This window comes from Rhinolophus sinicus, linkage group LG06, assembly GCF_036562045.2.
Source record: "Rhinolophus sinicus isolate RSC01 linkage group LG06, ASM3656204v1, whole genome shotgun sequence".
NCBI lineage: Eukaryota > Metazoa > Chordata > Mammalia > Chiroptera > Rhinolophidae > Rhinolophus > Rhinolophus sinicus.
Genome location: NC_133756.1, coordinates 121,227,722 through 121,253,664, shown reverse-complemented (window position 1 = coordinate 121,253,664; position 25,943 = coordinate 121,227,722). Strand labels below are relative to the sequence as shown.

The 25,943-nt window shown below is 40.0% G+C and overlaps 1 protein-coding gene across 8 annotated transcripts in view; it reads right to left on the bottom strand.

The window, feature by feature from the left end:
- STIM1 (stromal interaction molecule 1) overlaps positions 1–25,943 on the bottom strand; it is a 183,083-nt gene that overhangs the window by 30,562 nt on the left and 126,578 nt on the right. For all 8 annotated transcript variants that reach the window (XM_019732633.2, XM_019732632.2, XM_019732634.2 and 5 more), the window contains one exon: positions 2,819–2,930. In XM_019732633.2, coding sequence (XP_019588192.1) covers positions 2,819–2,930 — 112 coding nt within the window. The remainder of the gene's footprint in view (positions 1–2,818; positions 2,931–25,943) is intronic.

The window sequence follows — 25,943 nt, the reverse complement described above, 5'->3', positions numbered from 1 at the left end:
TTTAATAATGAATATATTTAATATTCATTAAATTTAAACTTGCTGATGACAAACACTGTAGCTGTCTTGTTGGCTTGTATTTGAGTCACTGTAATTTACTTCCAATCAGATACTGTAATTTTTTTGTGACCTTCAACTGTACTATTGAGAACTCTCATAAGGGGGAGGACCTGTAATCAAAAAAATGACCTCGGAAAAACTGGACTTTGTTTCTCTTCTGTTGGAATGCAGGGTGTGTACAGAAGAAGGGTATGAGATATGGAAGATTGAAAAACCACTGGTCTGGATCCCACAAGTGCGCATTTACTACTATACTATTCCCTAAGATCAGTGTAGTTTTCGGATGCATAGCTCTGTTTCCCCAGGTAGAAAAGAAGCTTCTGACATCACAGTGTGTGTCAATGCTCCTGCCCGGACATGCAGGAGCAGCTACTTCCTTCTCTAGCCCTGGGAAGCAATCAAAACCAGTGACAAGAGAGGCAGTGAGACACTGATGGGAAGTTGGGGGTTGGGGGGGGGGTGTCAAGAGATCTAGTTACTGGTCTTGGCTCTATCATTAAGTGATTTCCTTGTCCAATCATAAGCTGCTTGGTTTCTCCCCCTGAGGCCTCAGTTTTCTTCTGTGTAAACTTATGTAAAATCAGATGTTTCCTACAAGCTTGGGAGTTCTTGGAGCTCCTCTTTACAGCACTTCTACCCAGTGTACTGGCCTTCATCTCACTTATCAAAATAACTGTCATCTTTTCTACAGTCTATCTGTCAAAGAAACCTATGAACTTGAATGCTATCTACTTCTAAGTAATGAGAGAAATGAGAAGGAAAGTAAAATTTACTAAGCAGCTACTTATCTTGTGCTGTTCTGACACTCTACATACAATACCTCATTTAGTTCTCATCACTGTAAGAACCCAGTTCTACTATTAGCTCCACTGTACAGATACAAAAACTGAGACTCAGAGTTGAGTAACTTGCCCAAAGTCACATAGCACATAAGTGGCAAAGGCAGGAGACAAACTCATCACTACTCCATGTACTGAAGGCTCCATGCTTCCTGCTGTCACCGAGGTGCCACAGCTTCGCTTCCTCTATTCCTGAGCCCAGTCTAGCTGGGTCTGGTCTTAGGTCTAATCCTAGCCGCAGGAGGGCTAAGTGAGCCCATTACCTGAGAACTGACTTCTTATCCTATGCTTTACAGTTTTAATGCAAACCACAGCCATTTCTTAAGATGAAATGGTCCAGTGATCCACAAGGCAATACTGTTATTTCCATCGGTATAAAGGAAGAAACCTAAATCCTGGTACTTCATGGTCAATCCCCTATTCAATTACCTGTCTCTCCCATTAAACATGGAGTTCCTAAAGGCAGACAGATGCGAGGTCTAATGCATGTCTTTGTCCTCAGGGCCCAGGAGAGAGCATGGCATATGGTAGATACTGGGTAAAGTTGGTTAACTAGAACTAAACTTAATATCTCTATGAAGTCCATCTTCAACTACATGGGGCAAGAGGAAGATACAATGAAAAAAGTACGTTACTTAGAACCAGGCAGACCTGAGTTCAAATCCCAGTTCAGCCACTTACTAGCTTGGATAAATCACAAAATATTTGAAGTTCAGTTTGTTCACCCAAAGGTTGGGATAATAATTCCTTCCTCCCAGAACTGTGAGAATCAACTGAAATAATAGGTAGGAAAGCACTCTATAAAGGGATGTACAAACATCAAGATTATTACTCTCTCCAGAGCAGGGAAAAGCTGTGAAGAGGAGGCTGAAGGCAGCAGAGGAGGGAACAGCCAGCTCAGCTAGGCCTGGACAACAGTGCCTGGTCGCTCTGTGGCTGAAGACTGCAATGTGTGGGCATTCCAACAGCTTCACCTTCCCCTTTCCCCTTTGCTGAGGCTCACACCAGATGCAGATGACAACTTATACACAATCGGCACTTACCAGACAGTAAGCCCTTTGAGGGCAAGGGCAGGTTGTTATCTTTATCCCCAGCACCCAGCATAAGTGCTTGGTACAGAGCAGGCACCCAGTAAATATTTGTTGAATGAATAAGTAAATGGATTAATGACTGAATGACATATGGCACTAGCTTGACATAACAAGAAGTCCAAACAGTACTCCATCCCCTCCCCACTCCCACCCCGAGCCCTAGCATATTGTGCCTATAAAGGAGGCAGAGTTAGGACACAACAGCTGTTGGGAGAGTCATTCCAGAGAGCAGGCTGGGCCCAATGGTAGTCAGCCCCCACTGTTGCACCATTTCTTTAGAGTAGATCAACTGTATATGGATAATTCAGGGGAAAGTAAAAGAGCCCAGAGGCTCCTGGACAATAAAAGAGGCAGCTGCTAGGGGGACAGCAAAAGAAAAGAGAAACACCACAGGCTTTAAAGTCTACCCAGATCTAGGTTCCAATCACAGTTTTGCGTCTAACTAGCTATGTGACCTTGGAAAAGTTACTTAGCCAGTTTCATCATCTTTAAACAATAATACCTACCTTATAGAAGTGATATAAGAATTAAATGAGATATTGTATATAAAGTGTTGAAGCAGAGTGTCTGGCATATACTAAGCACTCAATAAATGGCAGCTATTAGTACTATTCCCATTATTGATAGAAATACTAAATAGGAGAATGGATGCTAAATACCCATCATACTGTACAGCAAGTGCACAGTAGATGTGAGAAGAGGAGAGGTCTATAGATTCTGCCCTACAAACGGTGGAACCTCATTTAACTGAGTAGAGCAACCTGAAAGCAGGCCAACTCCAGCCCATTCCATGCACCCCCAAGTGAGAGAACCCAGTCTCCTCCTAACCTCGGCATGGCATGGCCACTGAGCTGCAGCTTCCGGAAGGTCTCCTCATACTGAGGCAGCTCCACATATGTGATCAGCCACTGCACCACCTCATCCACGGTCCAGTTGTACACTGTGGGGAGAGACAAGCAAAGCCATGACTCCAGAATGCCAAGTACCACGCACACAGATAAGAGATCTAATGCATGTCTTTGTCCTCAGTGCCCAGGAGAAAGCATGGCATATGGTAGGTGCTTGGTAAAGTTTTGTCACATAGAATTAAACTTAATATTTCCAGGAAGTCCATCTTCAACTACCTGGGACAAGAGGAAGATACAGTGAAAAAAGTACATCACTTAGAACCAGGCAAACCTAAGTTCAAACCCCAGCTCTGCCACTTACCAGCTTGGATAAATCATAACATATTTGAAATTCACCCAAATTGTTCACCCAAAAGTTGGGATAGTAATTCCTTCCTCCCAGAATTGTGAGAATCAACTGAAATAATAGGTAGGAAAGCACGCTATAAAGGGATGTGCAAACATCAAGATTGTCATTCTCTCCAGAGCAGGGAGAAGGTGAGGAGTCACACTGACCTTAACATTTACCACGTTTACGTGTTTAACATGTCTCTCTCCCATCAAATCCTGTGTATGAAAGGAACATGCACTCTACTGTGTGTGTGTGTGTGTGTGTGTGTGTGGATACATATGTGGATATATACACATATATATGACATAATATAGAGAGATGGATCCAGATGACAACACTTAAGCCCTGAGTCAGATCACACCTGCAGACAACCCTATTTCCAGTTTTGTGCAACAAGTAAATTTCCCCTTTGGCTTAGATCAGATTGAAAAGACTTTCTGTCCCATTAGTAGCCGATTCTAACTGAAACAATTACTGATCGATCACTCACAACCCGGAGAATCACATCATCACTATACACGGACCACTGTAGCTAATCGTTCCTCAATATTGTAATATTGTGATTTTTATATGGCTAATTATAAAAATAATCCCCTTAAAATAAGTTTAATATTTGTGTAGTGTTTAGATACACAGATAACAAATTTATCTCCATACTCTGTCAAGAGTCAACAGTAAAGGAATAGAAGTGGACATAATACACAAGAAATAAGTTCAAACCAAGCGAAGGTCAAATGACATCATAATGTATTATATAAATCAAAGTTGCATAGTAGCTTGAATTGCGAAAGATGGTGGGAAGACTGAGTCATCAGATGGCACCCAGTAATACAGGCACGCTGAACTTAAAAGAGCCTGGGAGCAACTGAATTTCAGCAGAAAAGTATCATTGTATTGCATTTAAAGTTTGTTTTTACTTAATGTATAAATCTGTTTTTGTTTCTATTTGTACGCAAATTTTATGCAGCTATTGAAACCTCATTTTATGTTTGTACACATTCAAATAACATTATAATAAAAGTAATTTAAGTCAGCATTGCAGGTCCAAGATAAATTATTTCCCTTAAAAGGAATGTGTACATTCCTCAAGTTTGAAAACTACAGCTGTGAACAGCAAGAAAACTAAAAGTTTTGAAGCAGAACAAAATGGTGAGGCTCATCACCCTCCTCTCTTACGATTCATTTCTTTACCAAAAACTGTCTTTCATCAGAATGCTATCTAATTTCTCTTTAATAACTAGGAAACATTACAGCATGGACCATGTCCTTTTTCATTTTTGCTCATTCTGTTATCTCTGAAATAGAGCTTCATATATAGTGGCGTCAGTAAGAATGTACTCAAAGAATAACTGCCCTAAATGAGGAGTTCCAGAAATGTTCTGACTGTGGGCCTCCAAAAAACAACAACAATCTCCTTAGACTAATACACAGTTCATGTGGATGGTTAACTTCCGAAATGCTTGTCAAAAACAGGCATTCCTCTGGTAGGCACACGTCAGATCTTAGGCTGTTTCTGTCACTCTCACATAAGCTAGAGAAGTTGGAAGGCTGGGCCCTGTCCCTTCCTTCTCCTACTTCCCCTACAGTGGAGCCCAGCACTGGTCTTAAGCACGCACCCAGCAAGGCATCCTGAATGAAACCAAGTTGAAGGCAAAAATGCTCCAATCTCTCAATGTCCTCAAGAAGCTACTGAAACTCAGGAGGAAAGTTCTGAAGCCAAGAGACCTTGGAGGTAGATTAGACGATTTGCAGAGGCACAGGGGGTGAGAAGGGAAAGGTGCCAGGGGATGAAAGGAAGCAGGTACAGTGCCCTAAGACTGCAGCCTAGAAGACAAGATCCTAGAGGTTTAGGTGAAGGGTGCCTAGTCACTGCTTGGTTAAGTTTCTAATTCCCAGACTAGAATATATTGGAGGGAAGAGAAGAATTAATTTCCAAGAGATACGTTGAAATCCCAGGGTTTGGGGCAGGAGGGATGACAGAGCTGGGATTAAGGAAGCATTACAGAAAGTAGAGTGTTTACTCCTGAAAATGAATACGTAGCCACACACATTACAAATGTGATCATTTACTATGGTTTGGAGTATCAGGTAATGAATGTGTAGCACAGTGACACACAGACATCAGACAGACAGACAAGTGTTAGCCTGCAAAGAACAGAGAACAACATACTCCTGCCACCGCTGCCAAGGGCGCTCAGCCTCATCCAAGACAAAGGGGCCTTTCTGTTGGGCATGTGGAGTGGAAAAAAAGGCCACTTTTTTATTGCTAGAAAGGCTGGAGGCCAGCAGTGCTACAAAGGCCTTTTGTCTACTGGGAGGACGCCCTGATACAAGCCTGAGCACAGACCTTTGGCACGCAGGAACTCCTCTATCTGTACCCTGCACTGCAGTGGAAATGGCAGGAGTCACTCTACACCAGGGCTTCTCAGTCTCCACAGCGCTGACATTTGGGACAGGCTAATTCTTCACTGTGGGGGGCTGTCCTGTGCATTGGAAGATGTTTAGCAACATCCCTGGCATTGCCCACTAGATGCCAGTAGCATGCTGCCAGTTGTGATAATCAAAAATGTTCCCTGGGCAACAAAACTGCCCCCAGCTGAGAACCACTGCTCTAAACACGACATTAGGTGATGCATATAAGGGGGTCAGGGAGGATGCAATCCAGTGAGGACAGACTCTGAACGTAGTCGGCCCCTGTATCGCGAGGCTATAGGACACGAGGATAATGGCTTCGGTGTGTTAGGCCAAACCTCAAGGCACTTGTTTTTTGTTTTCTGTGTTCTACATAACATTCTGTTGCCTAGGCAGATGCCCTACCCAGGTAGGGCTTGGCAGCATGGTGCTATCCAACCAGATTGCCGGCAGTCTGAAGAAAGCAAGCCCGGATGAGCTGCATTCTTGTCAAATAGCAACCCTGTGTCCCAGCGTGAAGAGCTAGCTCACTCAACAGTCAAGTAGAAATATCAGAGTCCCTTGTCCCTAAGGTTCAAGTCCTTAAAAGTTGAAAGTCTTATACTGCTTTCTCATTCCCAAAGAGAAAATGAGAAGACTCCCTGTGCCAAAGTGAGGAAGAAGGCCACAGCAGGCTTAGAGAGCTGTGGCTGTCCATGAGAGGCTACGGCATTTGGCAAGGAGAGCTGAGTACAGATACAGGCTCCAAATGACTCACATGTCCAAATCCTAGGAGGACATTCAAACAAGAGATAATCTTCTAAAGTCCTCAGTCTCTTATCCCCCTGAGCCTGTCCATGTGTCCCCTAGAGAGATCAAAGACAACATCTCTGTGCAAAATGACAAACAATACTACACACATTCAGAGAAGGCCAAGCCCAGGAATTTTCTGCAACAAATAGTCCTTCATAAGACAAATGAACAAGGTGATTCAATTTGTAGTCTCCAACCTTTTAAATGGTCTAATCTACCTGTGAAAAAATTTTGAGTACACATTGCCAATATATGAATATGTGTTTATAAATTAGATTTATGTAGTGACATTAGGAATATATAATGTAATGTGAAACATACATAAAAATTACATACTGAGATAGAAATAAATGCAATACAAATACAAGCTCCAGTATTTTCTTATGGCACCCCAATCCATTGCCTTGTGTGGGCCTCCTAAAGCATACATACCGCCTTTGGAAACTTCTGGACTAACAGTACCTCATCCCAACACAAATGACCTGAACATCACAGACTTCCCTGGAGGCCACCTCTGTTGTAGCTCTTACTTTCGCAGTCCTCATCGAGAACCAGTGTCTTGCATTATTTACTGATTCATCCTTGAACAATGACTTCTAGATCTTTGCTGTTTCCAGAAAAGCTCTTTTCCCTCTTCTTGGCCTGCTAAGCACCAACTAATCCTTAAAACCCAGCTCTACCTCTTTGCTTGCTGAAACTCTTTGGAGCCCATTTCTAAATCCCCTTTTCTAAAAAAGTTCTAGGTCTCCCTTCTCTACGTACATAGCACTTTCTTTATACAGACTTCTTTTCTAACATGTATGTTATATCGTTTAGTCACAGATCTCCCTTCTCCATTACACTGTAAGCAATTTGATAAGGAACATGTCTTTTCCACTTATGTATTCCCCAATGTCTAACACAGGGCTAGATCATTCTAGGTACTCTGTGAAGTGCACTGAATGGACAAAAGAATAGATATAAAAGAATGAACAAATAATGGCCATCTGCGGGTCCTGGATCACTTGTTGTAGATCACATCAGCATTTATGTTATATTTTCTCACTAACAGTGTCACTCTCTGCCACAGATTTCTTATGGAAGGGGGTATTTTTTTAAAAGCACTGAACTTATGCATATCAGCAAGGAACCCCAGAAATTGATTTTTAATTACCTTCTCATATAGCAAAGATATATCCTGGCCTCCATCCTATGTTTTATAAATAGGAAGGGGCCTTTTCCATTTGAGAAATATTTTCATATTAAATGAGCAAAGTCTCCTGTTTTATTCTGAGATAACCACAACAAATAAAGTTATTCAGGATTGCCAAATCACTGGGCTTTCTAGAACACTGGATTTTTATTGTAGAATGTATTAGAAAAAGTACTAGATTTAAAGCTGGAAGACCTTGATTTCTATCCTATCTGCCACAGACCACCTTGGGTAAATCACTTATCCATTCTGAACCTCAATTCCCCTTCTATAAAATATTCATCCAGTCATTCAAAATGTTTATTTTGCACTACTTTGTGCCAGGCACTGGGAACAGAGCAGTATCAGGACAGAGATCCCTACCCCCACGCAGTTTACTATCTAGCAATATCTGTCACCCAGAGTTGTTGAATGAGTTCATATGTTTGGAAATGCCTAAGATTTAATATAAACACAATAATAATTGTTTCTTCATATCTATGTATATATTTTTTTCCATTCAAAAAGAGGTAGGTGTTGAGGACTGCTCAGAATCTGGGTGGATGGAGATATAGGCCCATCAGAGAAAAGAAACACGAGCAAAGACAACAACTATAAAGTGTGGGGCCTGCTCAGAGAACACTGAGTTTGGAGTCCAAGGGTTACATATCGGAACAAGGAGAGCAAGGCATTACTGAGGCCAGATAATAAAAATCCTTGAAAGCAGGCAGTCTCAAGCTCCAAAATCATTTATACATTGCGGGGGAAAACCACTTACTGAGCACTTACTACTACTTGCCAGGCACTGCTCTAGGAGCTAAGGATATAACAGTATTCTAAACAGAGTCATAGGTCCCTGGTGCTTATATTCTGGTGGAGAGAGACAAACTAAAACACTCTGAACAAATAATTATATGTTGGGTAGTGCTAAGTATCATGAAGAAAAATAAAGCAGGGTAAGACAATTAAGAGCAGTGTTATATCAGATCTGATCAGGAAAGGCCTCTCTGATGAGGTGACATTTGAGCAGAAAATGAAATGACGCTGTGGGCCATGTGATTACTTGGGGGAGGGCATTCCAGGCAGTTGGAACAGTAGGTATTACTCCCCAGCACTTAAGCTTTGGTGATACCTCCAGGATATGCCAGGACAGATCCTTGGGCTTGGCCAATCCCTTCTCTTGCCAGAGAAAAGAACAGGCAGTAAGAAATGGGCTTCCAACTCAGTATCCGTTTCCCCTAATGGACCAGTGGTGCCTCAGATGAAGCCCTCACTTACTTTTATGGTTTCAAACCCACATCCCAAAAGAACTATGTCTGGGAAGAAGGTTGCCAGTGCTATCTTTGCCTCTCCTTCACAAAGCTATTGGTCAGTTACCTGGTCACTCAGTCAGCCTCTGGTCAGCCAGTCAGATATAGCACAGTGATTAAGAATGTGGGCTTTGGAACCAAGTGCCTTGGTTTGAATTTGGGATCTGCCACTGTAAGACCATGAGCAAGTTACTTAACCCTTCTGTGCCTCAATTTTGTCACCTGTAAAATGGTGAGAATCAGAGTTCTTACATCGTAAGAATGCAGCAAAGATATGGGAAGCTCCTAGCATACAGTAAAGGTGAAAGAGATATTATCTATTATTATTATCACCATTCATTTATTCATTCCATTCACCAAGCTTTCATTGGCTTCTCCTCTAGTAGGTCCTGGGTGAGTTACTAGATGTAGAAATCAATCTGTATGATCTCCATCACAAAGGGCTCTCTTCTAAAGAAGGAGATATACAAGAAAATAAATGAGGGTGGCCGGATGGTTCAGTTGGTTAGAGCACGACCTCTGAAGAACAGGGTTGCTGGTTCGATCCCCACATGGGCCAGTGAGCTGCACCCTCCACAACTAGATTGAAGGATAACTACTTGGAGCTAATGGGCCCTGGAGAAACACACTGTTCCCCAATATTCCCCAATAAAATTTATTTTAAAAAAATAAAATAAATGAGTATAATACAGTATGATAGATGCTAGGTCAAAGGGATGTGTGGGGTGACATGGGAGCACAGAGAAAAGAGTGACTAACTGCCAAAGTGAGTCAGAGAAAGCATTACAAAGCCTAGCTTCTTATCTGGCTTCTTTGGATACAGAACACTCCAAGACACCTACAAAAACTTACCAAAGTGGCCCTCCCTAAAGAGAGCTTGTGACCTAGACATATGGTTTGTCTCTCTGAGTGATTTCTTTCTGGCTCTCATTAGCAGTTTATCACATATGTCTAGTTTTCTAACATGATGTCAGTATCAAGCTCTGAACCTTCAATGCAAAAATAATCTGGTCCTTGGGCCAGGGCCTCATGTGATAGGCCCATAAGGCTTCCTGGCAAAAAAAAAGAAAAAAAAAGCAGGTCTACTATGGCTACAGAATAGTAAGAGAATCTAGGTTCTAGAATACTGAATAAGCCAAACAACTTAGGAGGTATGATCAAACAATACAGTGAATGTTTGTAAAAAATCAGTACAGTAAAAGATACATTGCGATTAATCCCCCTCAAAATACTCCCTCTCGCTTCAAACACACATCCCATCGTTCTTGCAACTTTCTGAAGCAGCTCTGGAAGTCCTCTTTCCTGAGTGTCTTTTGTTGCGCTGTCGTGGCTGCCTTGATGTTCTGAATCATTTTGACTTGAGGGAAGAGCCAGAAGTCACATGGTGCCGGATGCAGTGAATAACATGAATGAGGACACACCGTAATGTTGTTGTTTTTTTGACAGAAATTGCCGTGTACCAGAAGTAATGTGTGACACAGAGCATTGTCATAATGGAAGATGATTTACGGCACACTTTAAAACACACCTTCTCTGAACTGTAGCTCACACCCAACTGACTGCACCTAACAAGTTGAAACTTGTCACACAGTTACTAATGTTCGATGCACCTCTTAGTACATAAGATACACAGTGGTTGGGCCAAGGACAAACTTTTGTCTTCCACACCCCTACTCTGGGCTAAGCCCTGTGTTAAATGTTGATCTATAAATCCACATAAGGTAATGCCCTCAAGCCGTCTTGGTGGGAAGAGAGGCAGGGGAGTAAGATAATTGCAATTAATGTGCTAAGTGCTGCAATGAGATAAGCATTAAGAGGCTATGGGAACACTGAAGAAGGCACCTAACCTGGCCTGTGGTTTCCAGGGAAGATTTCTTAAAGAAGGGGATACTTAAGTTGAGTCTTACTTGTCAAGTAGGATTTAACCAGATCAACAAAGGGGGAAGGATGGGGGAGGAAGGAACTGTATATGAAAGCATCAAGGGATTGTTTGGGTCTGGAACCAACCACCCCAACATTTGCCTCAGTGGTGTACAGATTACTTTGAGCTAAAGGCAATTTTAGCTTCAGGCTCAAGAGAAACTTCTGTCCCCTCCAACGACTTAGAAGAATTTGAATTAGAGGCCTCGAACATAAGAGATTATCAAGAGATAACTTCTTTTGACCTATCTATAGGGCATGGCAAACTTATATTTACTAAAGGCCTGCTCTTCTCATCCTGCAATGACCTTTGAAGCCCCCAAGGCACCTTACCTCATCCCTAGCTCAGGATGTCTTATATACCCCATTTCTGTCTCTGAAACTCTCCTGTATGTGGAATTCCCCTGCACATGATATTAAATCTGATTTTCTCCTGTCGATCTGCTTCTTGCTGATTTGATTATTCAGCCAGTCAAAAATAACCAAAAGAGGGAAAGGGGAATTTTTCCCCTTCTCCAGTTTTGGTGCTGTGAGCTGGTTCACCACTGGCTGGTAAAATTCTTCACCAGCTAACTGGAAACTGCTTTCTCTGGCTGGGAAAACTGCTTTCTCCTGAGGACTGCTGCAGACAAATGGATCCTGGACATCTAAGCTGACATTAAAAAGAAAATAGTAAGACTTCTTACGGTTGTCTCCTTCCCTAAGATCTCTATCTGCAGGGATCCAATGGAACGAGAGTGGTGAGAGTCTTTTTTTTTTTTTTCTCTTTTTAAATTTAAGTTGGCAGGAGAAAATATTGGTGAAACTAGTTCCTTGAATTTTAGCAACTCTTGTAAATTTGGTGGAGTACTCTTGGTTTTATTGATCCATTTCCTCCTAGAGACAGTCTCTGTTCTTTGTGTCTCTCTGCCTATTGTGTATGAGAACTAAAATTCATAGGGAAGGCCAAGCCATCCCTACTGATGAGGGTATTCCTTTTGTCCTGTTCTATATCCTGAGAACTTAGTTCTTTTTTTTTTTTTTGACCAGTGAGAATATTTTCTCCCTGGCCCTCATCATCCAGAGGGTGCACTTTGGTGGCCAATTAGACTGGGGCTCTGAGCTCTCTCTGTGTCCGCCATGCCACGCTCTCAAGGGAGTTTTGTCTCTTAACTATTTTGAGGAGTGAAACTCTTTTGGATTATGGGGGCTTCACCATCTGTATCCTCGCCAAGGACATCTTTTGCATCCATAGTAAAGATTTATTCTAAGCCTAGAAAGTTAGCCCTGGGTCTTTCCATAAAAAGGCTTATTGGTTGAGTTGCAAATAAGATCCTAGTTATCAATGGCCAGACAATGGATTTTTTTTTTGGCAGAAAAACTAATAAGAACTTTGTTCCATGACACTGTATGGTCAGTATTTTTATTCCAGGGAATTTCTTCTGCAGAAAGTTTCTGCTGTTGTGTCCAGCTGTTCTTGAAGAACACTGCTAGGTGGCAGCCCAAGGTTAAAAGCAGCAGTCTCAATGTGACTTCTTTATATCCATAGTTATAAAACTTCTGTTCAGATAGACTTCAGATGGTTCTCCAGGTTGATTGTGCTATAATTTAGTTGTAATTTTAATGAGTTCATGGGAGGCGGCAGACATAGCATTTATCTACTCTGCCATCTTGGATTCTTCTCAGACGATGGATCTTTTGAATTGGAAAAACTTTTTTTTTTTAATTGGGGAACAGTGTGTTTTTCCAGGACCTATCAGCTCTATGTCAAGTCATTGTTTTCCAATCTAGTTGTGGGGGGCGCAGCTCAGCTCCAAGTCAAGTCGTTGTTTTCAGTCTAGTTGTGGAGGGTGCAGGTCACTGGTCCATGTGGGAATCGAACTGACGATCTTGGTGTTATGAGCACTATGCTCTAACCACTGAGTCAACCAGCCACCAGGAAAAACTTCTTTACTTGAAAAACTTTTTAGAGAATTCTCATTCCAAGCAACTGCCTTATTGGTGGTTACAGGAGGATCAAATTGAATGGAAAACACAAAAAAGTATAATGGCTAGCTAGCTTTAAGAGATCCCTTGATAAAATAAAAGAACAAAAGTTAGACTTAGAACAAAAATTAAAAATCAAGTCTGATGTAAATTTCCCTCCTATACTCCCATGTACCCCCAACTTCCTGTCCCTGACCCTCCAGAATATCTTTTGGATCTCTGGGTACCTTGTCGAAAAACCTCTTTTCAAAACCCAGCTCAATCAGCTCAGCCAGATCTTAGGACTCCAACTTCGCCAGAGAAAGTTCAGCTGCCTGTTTTAACGTCCCTTTCTCTAGAAGACCTACAGAGGGCACTCAGACCTGACCTTCAAGCTAAAGGCATACAGGCATTTCAAGCATACAGCTGAAAGTCAGGAAGTAAATTTAGTAAGAGCTGCCAAAAAGAGCAGGAAGACTTGCTTTACTGTAACTTATGATTTCCTTATTTCCCGGGTCTTGCCTGCCTTGGACATTCATATGTAATGTCCATTGTGGAGGTATCCTGGACCTCCACCGCAAAGAATTCATATCCCCTGAATAGTGGATGATCTTTTAAATTATAAAACCCTCTTAGTGCCACTCTCAAGAACATGCAACAAAATTGAGAGAAGAGTTAGAAAGTTTGGTGGCTATTCATAATCCCACTCACAGAGGTCTTGACTGGCTCCTAAGGGGTGTTCTTCCAGCCCATGACTATACTGTAGTTATCAGACAGGCCAGAAGGCCCCCTGGAGAAACCCCCACATACAGGGGAAACAGATGGCCAGACCCTCTTCCAGGCCCTCCTACAAATGACCAGGAAACGCTTCTGCTGGAGGCTGATACTCAAAGTTTAATAGAAACGATTCTAGATGCCTTTCTTCCTCAAGTTAATTGGTCAAGAGTTGAATTGTTGAATTATATACTCAGAAAGAAGGAGAACATCCAAAAGCATTCATTGAACGGTTTATGCAAACTTTGCAAAGACACAAAGCATTAAATCTAGAAGCTCCAGAGCACAGAAACCCCTTAATAACTGTTCTAGTGGGAAATTTTCTCCCCAATAGAAAAAAACAAATTCAAAATAGCGTGTTTGGCTGGTCGGGGCAACCACTAAGTTTGATAATGGAGGCTGCCATGTAATTCTTTGAGAATATTTTACAGGAAGGCAGAAGAAAAAAAGAATTAAAGGCAACAATTCTTGCTCTTCAACTTGAATCTTTAGAGAAGCAAAACTGTGACTCAGAATAAATCAAAGCCCACTCACAGCTCTTCCTCTGTGTCTCCAGACAACTGCAGGTATTGCAAGAAACCACGACATCGGAAGAAAAATTGTCCTGCACTTAAGAGGAAGAAAAGTTTGGGAAACAACCCATCTAGATCCCAGCACCCTCAGAAAGTTCATTTTTCTCTAGAGAGGCAATTTCCTCTCAAATGATAGGGTCAGCCAATCTTCAGTCACACCCCAGAACCTACCATTAAACTTAAAGGATCAGAAACTGGACTTCTTAATTGACACTGGTGTGACTTTCTCTGCTATCCATTTTGAGGACCAGTCACTACCTGTCACCTCTGATTCTATTCAAGCTGTTGGAATCTCTGGGCAATCTATTTCATTGCCCATAGATGAGCCCACTCCAATATCCTTAGGCTCTCTTAACACCCATCATGCCTTTCTAGTTTCATACAGCTCACCAGCAAATCTCCTTGGCAGAGATTTATTATGTAAACTTAATGCTACAATAAAATGCAATGAGAAGGGCGTTCTTATTTCCTTGCCCTCAGATTAAGTCCCAAATCTCTTATTTTTGTTATTAGAAACTCATCCTCATTTAAATTTTTCTGAAGAGGATGAGTCTTTAAGAGATATCCCAATTAGCTTCTGGGCCACACATGCAAATGAAGTCGGACTGCTACAGAGTGCAAAGCCCCTGCATGTTACATGGAAAAAGAATAAACCATTTCATCAGTAGCCCAATACCCTCTCTCTAGAGATGCAGACTGAGACACTGAACCTGTAACAGACTTCCTCTTGCAGCAGGGTGTACTAGTTTTTATTTCTTTACCCTATAATACTCTAATCTTGCCAGTAAAGAAAGAAGGCAAATTTGACTCAGATGAGAGTCAAATTTATCGATTTGTACAGAACCTAAAAGCCATAAACTGTTGTAATTCCTCACCACCCCGTGGTCCCTAATCTTGCTACTGTCCTTACCTCAATTTCTGCTGACGCAGCTCAGCGTTCTTTTCAATCCCTGTCCTTTCTGACTCCCAGTTTCTTTTTGCATGTATATTTAAAAAGAGAAGATTAACATGGACTTATATACCTCAAATTTTTGTGAGTCCCCCTCAATACTTCCCCAAATCCTTAAAATAGACTTAGACTCTGTAGCCTTTACCCAAGGGTCCAAACTTGTTTAGTATGTAGATGATCTTTTACTCTGTAATAAAACTAAGCAGGAAGCTCTTATAAACTCTCTTACTCTCCTAAATGCACTAGCTGAATGAGGCCACAAAGCCCCCAGATCTAAACTTCAGTGGATAAAAACTACTATTACCTACTTGGGACAGGAGATATCTCAGGATATCAAAAGCTAACCTCCAAATTCCTTGAGTCAATTTTGTCCATCCCTCTCCCCAAGACAAAACAAACAAACAAACAAACAACTATATAAATTTCTAGGGGCAGCTGGTTATTGCTGCCGATGGAACCCTAATTGTGCAGCCCTTGCTAAACCTCTGTAGCTCTTCTCGAGATAACATCTCAGAGCCTATTTCCTGGCCTTCAGAGGCATTAACCTCCTTTGAAGCCCTAAAATTAGTTTTGTGCACAGCCCTGGCTCTTGGCTTACCTAACTTTGACAAATCCTTTCACTTATGCTGCCATGAAAACAATAGGATTGCTGCAAGCATTCTAGGACAATCTTTTGCCTCTCAGATACATCCCATAGCATAATTCTCATACCAATCAGACCCTGTTGCATTAGGCATGCCCCCGTGCCTTTGTACGGTGGCTGCAGCTGCCACCTCGACTGACAAAGCTAGGACTCTAACATTAGGCTCCCCCATTCACCTCTATGTTCCCCATGTTGTGCCTGCTTTTTCACGAGTTCACAGGACACAGCACCTCCCCACGCGGTGACAGACCACCTATGAACAGGCACTTTTAACCCTTCCATCATCTTACATGATTCTAACCCTTTGAATGCAGCTACTTCACTACCCCCTCCTGATAATAGAGAGCACCTCGATATCTCACAGGGTGGCCTGGCAGTTATAGAAATGGTCTCCAAGTCACAAGAGCATCTCTCAGATATCACTTTAGACAAGCCAGACTTACTTTTATTTTGTGATGGTCCCTGTAAATGACATTTCTGGGGAAACATCACTAGCTATGTCATAGTTTCCCCACATGAAACACTTGAGGCATATTCTTTGCCCACTGCAACATCAGCCCAAGCTGCTGAACTCATAGCTCTTACTAGAGCTTGCACATTGGCTGAAGGAAAAACTGCCACTATTTACACAGACTCAAGATATGTCTTTGGAGTCTGTCATGCTGTTGGTGTAACTTGGAAATCCCATGAATTCTTAACTTCTGCAGGTACTCCTTTTGCTAATGGGCATATAATTGCTGCCCTATTACAAATCATTCACCTCTCTTCTAAAATCGCTATTGTTCACTATTCAGCCCATACTAAGGAGACTGACACTGTATCTTTAGGAAACAATAGGTCTGACAGAGCTGCTAAATATGCAGTTCAAAATGGACCCCCTTATCCTTTCTCCACCCAATTTTTAAACCTGCCTTTATCTCTCACTGATGTTAACTACCAGGCAAATGCCCTACAATCTGAGAAAGACAAATGGATAGAAAAGGGTGCCAAATGATTTTCTGATGGATTATACATTGGGCCAGATTTCCTGTAGCTCCTTTTCTTTTAACTTTTTGGGTTGTACTTATATCCCACCAAATAGAATGTATGTGCAGACGAGGGATAATTAAGGAACTAAAAGACAATTAGTTTTGCCCTGGTAGCCACAAAATTTCTGAACAAATTACTTCCCAGTGCGCTACTTGTAAATCCCACCAAATTCTTGGGAGAAATCAATGCACCTCAGGAAGTTCTCCTAGGCCCACACTTCTCTTGGCAGGACTCCAAATGGATTTTATAGATTTGGCCCTGGCTTTAGGCTATTCTCACTGTTTGATTACTGTCTATTTGGTTAGTGGGTGGAACAAATACTATCCAAGTAGACGTGTTGATGCCACTACAGTGGTAAAGAGATTAATAACTGAGATTATTTCTCAGTTTGGTATTCCTTTATGGATTGAATAAGACCAAGGTATTCATTTTACAGTAGAGATAAACCACTTGCTTGCAAAAACTCTGGGGTACTCATTAAAATTTCATACCCTAAATCATCCTCAATCATCGGGGTAAGTGGAATGTAAAAATCTAAATATAAAAAGGACTCTAGGAAAGATCTGTCAAGAAACTATACTTGAATGGCTCCTTTGCTCATAGAATTGTGCCACAGAAACGTGCCAGTCAAGAAATTATAGAAAACCACTGGTGTATCACAATTCTAAGTTCTCTTCGGCATTGAGGGACTTATCCCCAAACTTCAGAGAATATGAATTGGAAAAGGCAAACCTAAACCTCTCCATGGTAATAGAACAAGAGTTAATACTATCGTGCAAACTTTGAAAATACTCCAGCCGGAAGTTGACAGCTTAGCCTCTGTGGTTCTCCAACCGACTGCTCAACATAGAGGAGCTTGTACGATAATTGGTGGGAAATGTTGCTTCTATGTAAATCAAATAGGACAAGTAGTGTCTAATTTAAATCTGTTAAAAGACAGGATTAATATTTCCCATCAGATAAATGAAGCAAAGATATTTTATTGGATGGACATATTCCCAGGACTGGGGAACTGGTTTAACAAGGTGTGGGGAAGTGTGCGTCCATTTGTACTTTTCTGTTTATTCATGCTCATTATAATTTGTGTGTTTTTTCTCTCTTTGTAGATCACTAGGTTACTAACCTGTTCTAGCTCTCCATAGCAACCAGCTCAGCTTTTATTATGTGAAACTTCCATGGAAGTTTCAGAGGAGGGAATGTGGGGGTTCAGAACCATTCACCTCAAGATGTGCCTCAGTGGTATGCAGATTACTTTAAGCTAAAGGGAATTTTAGCTTCAGGCTGAAAAGAAACTTGACACCCTCCGCCCCACCTTAACTGCCTAGAAGAATTTGAATTAGAGGCCTTGCCCATAAGAGATTATCAGAAATAACTTCTTTTGACCTACCTATAGAGCGGGGCAAACTTATATTTGCTATCATCTTATTATTATCCTGCAATGACCTTTTGAAGCTCCCAAGGCACCTTACTTCATCCCTAGCTCAAGATGTCTTATATACCTCAATGTCTGATCCTCTCATGTATAGATAGGGGACTCTGACTCTCTCATGTATGTGGGGTTCTCATGCACACAAAATTATTTTTGACTTTCTCTTGTCAATCTGTTTCCTGTTGATTTGATTATTCAGCCAGTCAAAAGGAACCACAGGAGGGAAAGGGAAAATTTTCCTCTTCCACATAGGATGAAAGAGAATGACATACTCTAATAGCTGCAGATAAATCAATACAGCTACAAAGAAAGAGACATGATAAAGAGTGGTAAAAAAATAAGAAAGTAAGTGAATCACAGAAATAAGTATGGGCCTGTTATGCTACACTAATCTAGCACAATGGTATATAGAAGGTACTCAGTTAATTTTCTTTTTTCATGTAGGCATGTTTGCACAAATTATAGGAGAGAAATAGTAACTTTGGGGTCCAATGCTATAGAGGTAAATAAGAAATGATGGAGAATCACAGCAGTAAAATACAAAAAATCTCAAGATATAAAAGAGCATCACCAGATCATTATTTATACGTACATACTGATTTTTTTCACAGCTGAGGTAATTCATTTTAAGATTATAAATGGTAATTTAATTTCAATGCATCTGACTAACATCTCGCAGATAAACATGAAATAATCAGTGGCATCTTCTATAATAACTTCTTTCGTCAACAACCACTGAGCTTTCAGTGCCTTATTTTGTTGAGTCCCAAATGAAACAACAGCTGTGATCTAACTTTACTGCAGGTTCTACACAAACTCAAGTGTTACCTGGCCAAAAGGAAAGCCAATATTTATCTTCTCAAAATAATTATGATTATTACATATGATTATACTGGAATTTACTTATAACATCTTTAGCAATATTTTTATTTGTCTAGGTTCCATTTAAAAATATTTCTCCCACCCAGAAATTTGGTGTCCTAGCATGTTTGTTTCATTATTTAAAAAGAAACAGAAAAAGGGGATCCACTAAAAAATGTAAGCAGAAACATGGTCAGATATTTATTTTAAAAAGATCTCTCTGGAACCAATTATAGGACAGACAGCACTGGAGCCAGACTGGGCCAAGAAGAACAGCATGAAAACATCCAAGCAAAAGATGATAAAGCTGAGACTTCTGCTTCAGTCTAAGATGAAGTAACAAGGATGATATTTACCCTCCCTCCTGAAACAACTATAAATAAATAAATAAATAAGTGAATGAATGAATGACAAAAATATATGAAACAATGGTTTCCAACACACTGGATCAGACTATGATGGACAGTGATCTTTGAGAGATGGTAAACAAATAAGGCAAGTCATACAATTTCAATTTTGCCAGTTTGTGACTTTGAGAGAATTTCCAGGCCACAGTGCAAAGTGGAACTAAGGCTGAGACGGAAGGAATGGAAATACACTTTTGTAAGGTTCTTATATATGAGGCAAGGTATAATACCTCTTAAAAGTAGATAAGTTAAAGACGCATACTTTATTTCCTAAAGCACCCACTAAAATAACAGAACAAAAAGAGTTAAACCAAAAAAAAAGATAAAATGGAATCACACAAAAAATACTCATTAATCTAAAAGAAGGCAAAGAAAAGAGGTTAGGAAGAAAACAAAAAAACAAATAGCAATATAATGGACTCAAATCTACTAACCACTGAGCTGAATAAAAATAAAAACAAAACGTATCATAAGAACCAGTATTAGACGGACGTAAGATATAAGATAGATTTCAGAGGTATGCATTTCTATGGCAAAAAAAACAAAACACAAAAAAACCCTCAAATTGGAACACATCATTAAGGGATACTAAGTTATTGAAGACTATATCAGACAGTGAAACTAAGCATTTACCACCAGCTATATTTTCATTTTAGGTATTTTTGCTCTAAAATAAATCAGTTGAAAAAAAGCAAAAAAATACAACATACCAGAATTTGTGAAATGCTGCTAAAACAATACTTAGCGGAAATTTATAGCACTAAATGCCTACATTAGAAAAACAAAAGTCTTAAATCAGTGACCTTAGCTTCCACCTTAACAAACCAGAAAAGAATAGCAAATGAAACCTAAAGTAAGCAGAAGAAAGAAAATAATAAAGATCAAAGTAAAAATCAATGAAATAGTCAACAATAGAGAAAATCTTTGATTCCAAACACCGATTCTTTGATAAGATCAATAAAATTAATAAACATTTAATAAGGCTGATCAGTTAAAAAAGAAAAAAAAAAGAGAAGACACAAATTACCAACATCAGGAATGAGACATCATTACAGACTTAAGATATATTAAAATAATAATAATGGAATGTTATGAACAAATGTATGCCAGTAAATTTGACAACTTAATGAAATGGACAAATTCCTTGAAGCCGCAAACTTCAAAAGTTCATTCAAGAAGTAAATAACCTGCTCTAATTTCCCATCAAGATGGCAGAACAGGTAAACTCTTGCTTACCTCCTCTCATGATCACATCAAATTACAAATAAACTGCAGAACAACCATCACTGAGAATCTCCTGAAGTCTAGATGAACCAAAGCCCTACAACTAAGGACATACAGAAGAAGCCACCGTGAGACTGGTAGGAGGAGCAGAGACATGGAACGGTCTAGTCCCATACCCATTAACAATCTTGTGACCATTAAAAATCAGGAGAGATATCTCAGCTGTGGAGGTCCCCCCTGGAGGAGAGAGGGGTCCCAGCCCCACACCAGGATCCCCAGCCCAGAGTTCCAGTGTTGGGGAAAGAAGTACTCATGAATTCTGGCTGTGAAAACCAGCAGAGATTGTGGCTGAGTGAGATAAGGGCAGCTACAGTCCTAGGTGTTCCTCTTAAAGGGCCCATGCATGGACTTACTCACTGATGGACTCACTTGCTCTGAGCTCCAGTTTATGGAGCAGCAGCTCGAAAGGCACCAGGGACATATGGTGAGGAAATGAAGTGTCTGGCTTCAGGGTGAGGGCTAGAGGGGCAGCGTCCTCCCAGACAGAGGAGTTGGTGGAAGCCACTGTTTCTTTGTTGAGCCCTCTCCCGTCATGGTGGGCAGACTCAGGCAGCCACCATCTCTGAGTCTCCATCAACCTGACTAACACTGTTTGCTAGCCCTGATTCCCTGAGACCCCACTCCACCTAAATTTCAGGCACACCCAAGCCGCTTCCAGTGGCTTTTCCACACAAATGGCGGGTCTCGGCTCATGCTGCAGACTTTTGTAAAATCTCTCAAACATTCACAAAACGCAAACAAGACGCATCTGGCTTCAGTAGGTCCCATACTTCTGACTGAGCAGCCCTAAACTCAGCACTAGTAACAGCCGGCCTTGATTTGCAGTTTGGACTCTCTAGGCACCTATAATCCCAGCGTGGGCGGCAGCCATCTGTGGATTGCTTGGTGGCTCATGCCAGGTAGTCCCTGGCAGGGCACAAGCTAGCCTAAACTTGGTCAGCAATGGGGCTCCTCTCAGGAGGCCCCAGGGCTGGCACACCCAGTAGCCAGCTTTGAACAGAGCCAGAGTATCACCTGGCAACCTCCAAGTACAACACACCCAATGGGCAGACTGGGCAGGTACCAGAGGCCTGCTAATGCAAACCTTGCTCTATAGGGTCAGCCTTTGCACCAAAGCGCCTCCATTGTAGTCACGAACAATCCAATCAGCCTGAGGGTCAGTCCCTCCCATTGACATGCAAACAGCAACCAAGACTCAAACACAACAGGAGGGCACTTACAACCCACACAAGGGACAGATCTGGAGCACCGGCTCTGATGACCAGGGAAGACTGCACCTGGGCCCCACAGGACACCTACTACATAAGGCCACTCTACTAAGACAAGGAGACATAGAAGCCCTACCTAATACATAGAAACAAACACAGGAAAGCAGCCAAAATGGGGAGGCAAAGAAACATGTCCCAAATCTTTATTTATATTTGGGACAAAGCTCCAGAAAAAGAACTAAACAAAATAGAGACAAGCAACCTATCAGACACAGAGTCCAAAACACTGGTTGTAAGGATGCATGCTCAGTGAAATCAGGGAAAACATCAACAAAGAGATAGGAAACATAAAAGTGGAGTTAGAGGACATAAAAAAGAACTAGTCAGAAATAAGGACTACAATAACTGGAAAGAAGACTACATTAGAGGGAATCAACAATAGATTATATGAAGAAGATCAAATTAATGATTTAAGAGGATAAGGTAGCAGAAAACACCCAATCAGAACAGCAAAAAGAAAAACAAATCCCTGAAAATGGCACTAGTATAAGGATCTCTAAGACAACATCAAGTGTACCAACATTCGCATCACAGCGGTACCAGAAGGAAAAGAGAGAGAACAAAGAATTGAAAACCTATTTTAAGAAAGAATAACGGTAAACTTCCCTAACCAGGTGAAGGAAATATACAAAAAGCCCAGGAAGCACAGAGAGTCCCAAACATGATGAATCCAAAGGGCCCACATCAAGACACATCATAATTAAAATGCCGAAGATTAAAGACAAAGAAAGAACCTTAAAAACAGCAAGAGAAAAGCAGTTAGTTACCTACAAGGGGGCTCCCATAAGACAGCTGATTTTGCCACAGAAACTTTGCAGGCTAGAAGGGACTGGCAGGAAATATCCAAAGTGATATTTTGGACCTCCAACCAAGATTACTCTACCCAGCAAAGCTATCATTTAGAATCTAAGGAGAGATAAAGAGCTTCCCGGACAAGAAAAAGCTAAAGGAATTCATTACCACCAAACCAGTATTACAAGAAATCTTAGAGGAACTTCTTTAAGACAATAATAATAATAATAATAATATATATCAATAATTACTTTTAGTGTAAATGGATTAAATGCTCCAATCGAAAAATAGGGTGGCTGAATGGATAAGAAAACAAGACCTTTACGTATGCTGCTTACAAGAGACTCACTTCAGATCTAAAGACACACACAGACTGAAAGTAAAGACATGGGAAAGATATTTCATGAAAATGGACACCAAAAAAAGCTGTGGTAGCAATACTTATACCAGACAAAATAGACTTTAAAACAAAGGTTATAACAAGAGACAAAAAAGGACCTAGTTAACCACTTCTGGGTATTTATCTGAAGAAACCCAAAACATTATTTTGAGGAGATATGTGCATCGATATGTTCATTGCAGCATTATTTACAATAGCCAAGATACGGAGGCAACCTGGGTGTCTGTTGTTGGATGAATGGATAAAAAGAAGGTAATACATATATACAATGGAATATTACTCGGCCATGGAAGGGAATGGGTTCTTGCCATCTTCGGTGGCATGGATAGACCTGGAAGGCATTGTGCTGAGTGGAGTATGTCAGACAGAGAAAGACAGATACATTATGATTTTATTTACATGTGGAATCTAAAGAACAAAATAAACAAACAAACAACACAGAAACAAACTCATAGATACAGAGGGCATTTTGATAGTTGTCAGCTGGGAGGGGGTTTGGGGGTGGGTGAATAAGGATAAGGGATTAAGAAGTACAAATTGGTTGTTACACACTAGTCATGGGGATGGATGTAGGGTATAACATAAGGAATATAATCAATGATATGGTAATAACTATGTATAGTGCCAAGTGGGTACTAGACTAGTCAGGGTATCACTTCTTAAATTATACAAATGTCTAACCGTTATGCTGTACACCTGAGATTAACATAAAATAATATTGAATGTTGACTATAATTGAAAATTTTAAAAGGGGGGGAAAAGGTCAAAGGGAATAAGAGGTTCAAATTTCCAAGTATAAAACAAATAAATCATGGAGATGTAATGCACAGCATAGGGAATATAGTCAATAATATTGTGATAGCGTGGTTCAGGTGGTTGTTTAGACTTATCATGGTGATCACTTCTTTAGGTATATAAATGTTAATTAACTATGGTGTACACCTGAAACTAATATAATATTGTATGTTAGCTATATTTTAATAAAAATTTTTTAAAAACTAAATAACCTAAGTAGTCCTATAACTATTAAAGGAATTGACACTATCATTTGAAACCTTCCCACAAAGAAAACTCCAGGCTTATATGGCTTTACTGGTAAATTCTACCAAATATTTAAGGAAAAATAATGTTAATTCTACATGAACTCTTCTGAAAACTGAAGAATACTTCTCAACTCATTCTATAAGGCCAGCATTATACTGATATCAAAAACAAACATATTACAAGAAAACTACAAACCAATATGCATTATTAATAAAGAAGCAAAAATTTGAAACAAAATTTTAGCAAATAGAAGGATAATGCATCATGACCAACTGGGGTTTATCTCAAGAATACAGGTTTGATTTAACATTAAAAAATTAATCAATATAATTCACCATATTAGCAAATGAAAATAGAAAAAACAGACAACCATCTCAATAGACACAGAAGACTCATTTGATAAAATCCAATATCCATTCTGAAAAAAGATCTCAGCAGACTAACAACAAAAAGCAGCTTCTTCGATCTGATAAATTGTTTTTTTAAAAAACTTGCAGACAATGTTATAATTAATGGTGAAAGACTGAACACTTTCCTTCTAAGGTCAGAAACAAGACAAAAATGTCTTGTCTTTACCACTTCTCTTCAACACTGTACTGAAGATACTAACCAGGGTAATCAGACAAGAAAAAGATTTCTTTTAAAGGCATCCAGACTGGAAAAGAAAAAGTATAACTTTCTTTACTAGAAGACATGATTGTTTAAGTTGAAATCTAATGGAATGCGAGTTTAGCAAGGTTGCAGAATACAAGATCAATATATAAAAGGCAATTATATTTCTATATATGAGCAACAATCAGGAATTAAATTTTTTAAAATACCATTTACATGGTAAATTTTGTTATGTATATTTTACCACAATTTTAAAAAATACTATTTACAATAGCATCAAACCTATAAAATACTTAGAGATAAATCTGACGAAAGATATGAAAGATTTGTACACTAAAAACTACAATATATTACTGAAAGTATATCTCTTAAATAAATAGAGAGATGTATGTTGTTCAGGGGTCAGAAAATTCAGTATTGTTAAGATGTCAGTTCTCTCAAACTGATCTATAGATTCAATGCAATTCCAACCAAAATCCCAGGAGGGTTTTTTATAGAAACTGACAGGTTGATTCAAAGACAAAGAGCCAAAACAACTTTGAAGAAGAAAAAGTTGGAGGGTTAACAGTACCTGACTAAAAGAATTACTATAAGACTATTATAATCAAAATGCTATTGGTATTTACATAAACACAGACAAATAGATCAGTAGATTCAAACAAAGAGTCCAGAAATAAACCCACACTCACATAGACAACTGATTTTTGACAAAAGGTTCAATGCAATGCAGTAGAGAAAGGAAGAATTTTCAACAAATGGTTCTAAAACAATTGGGACAGCCATACACACACACAAAAAAATGAGGCTCCATACTTAACACCATATATAAAAATTAGTACAAAACAGATCACAGGCTTAATGTAAAACCTAAAACTATAAAACTTCTAGAAGGAAACATAGGATAAAATGTTTGTGTGACCTTGGGTGTAGCAAAAATTTCCTATATATGACACTAAAAGCATGATCTATAAAAGAACAATTTGATGAATTGGACTTCACAGAAATTAAAACTTCCTGTTCTTCAAAAGACAGAGTTAATAGAAGGATAAGAGAAGCCACAGACTGGAAGAAAATCTTTGCAAAGCATATATATCGGAATAT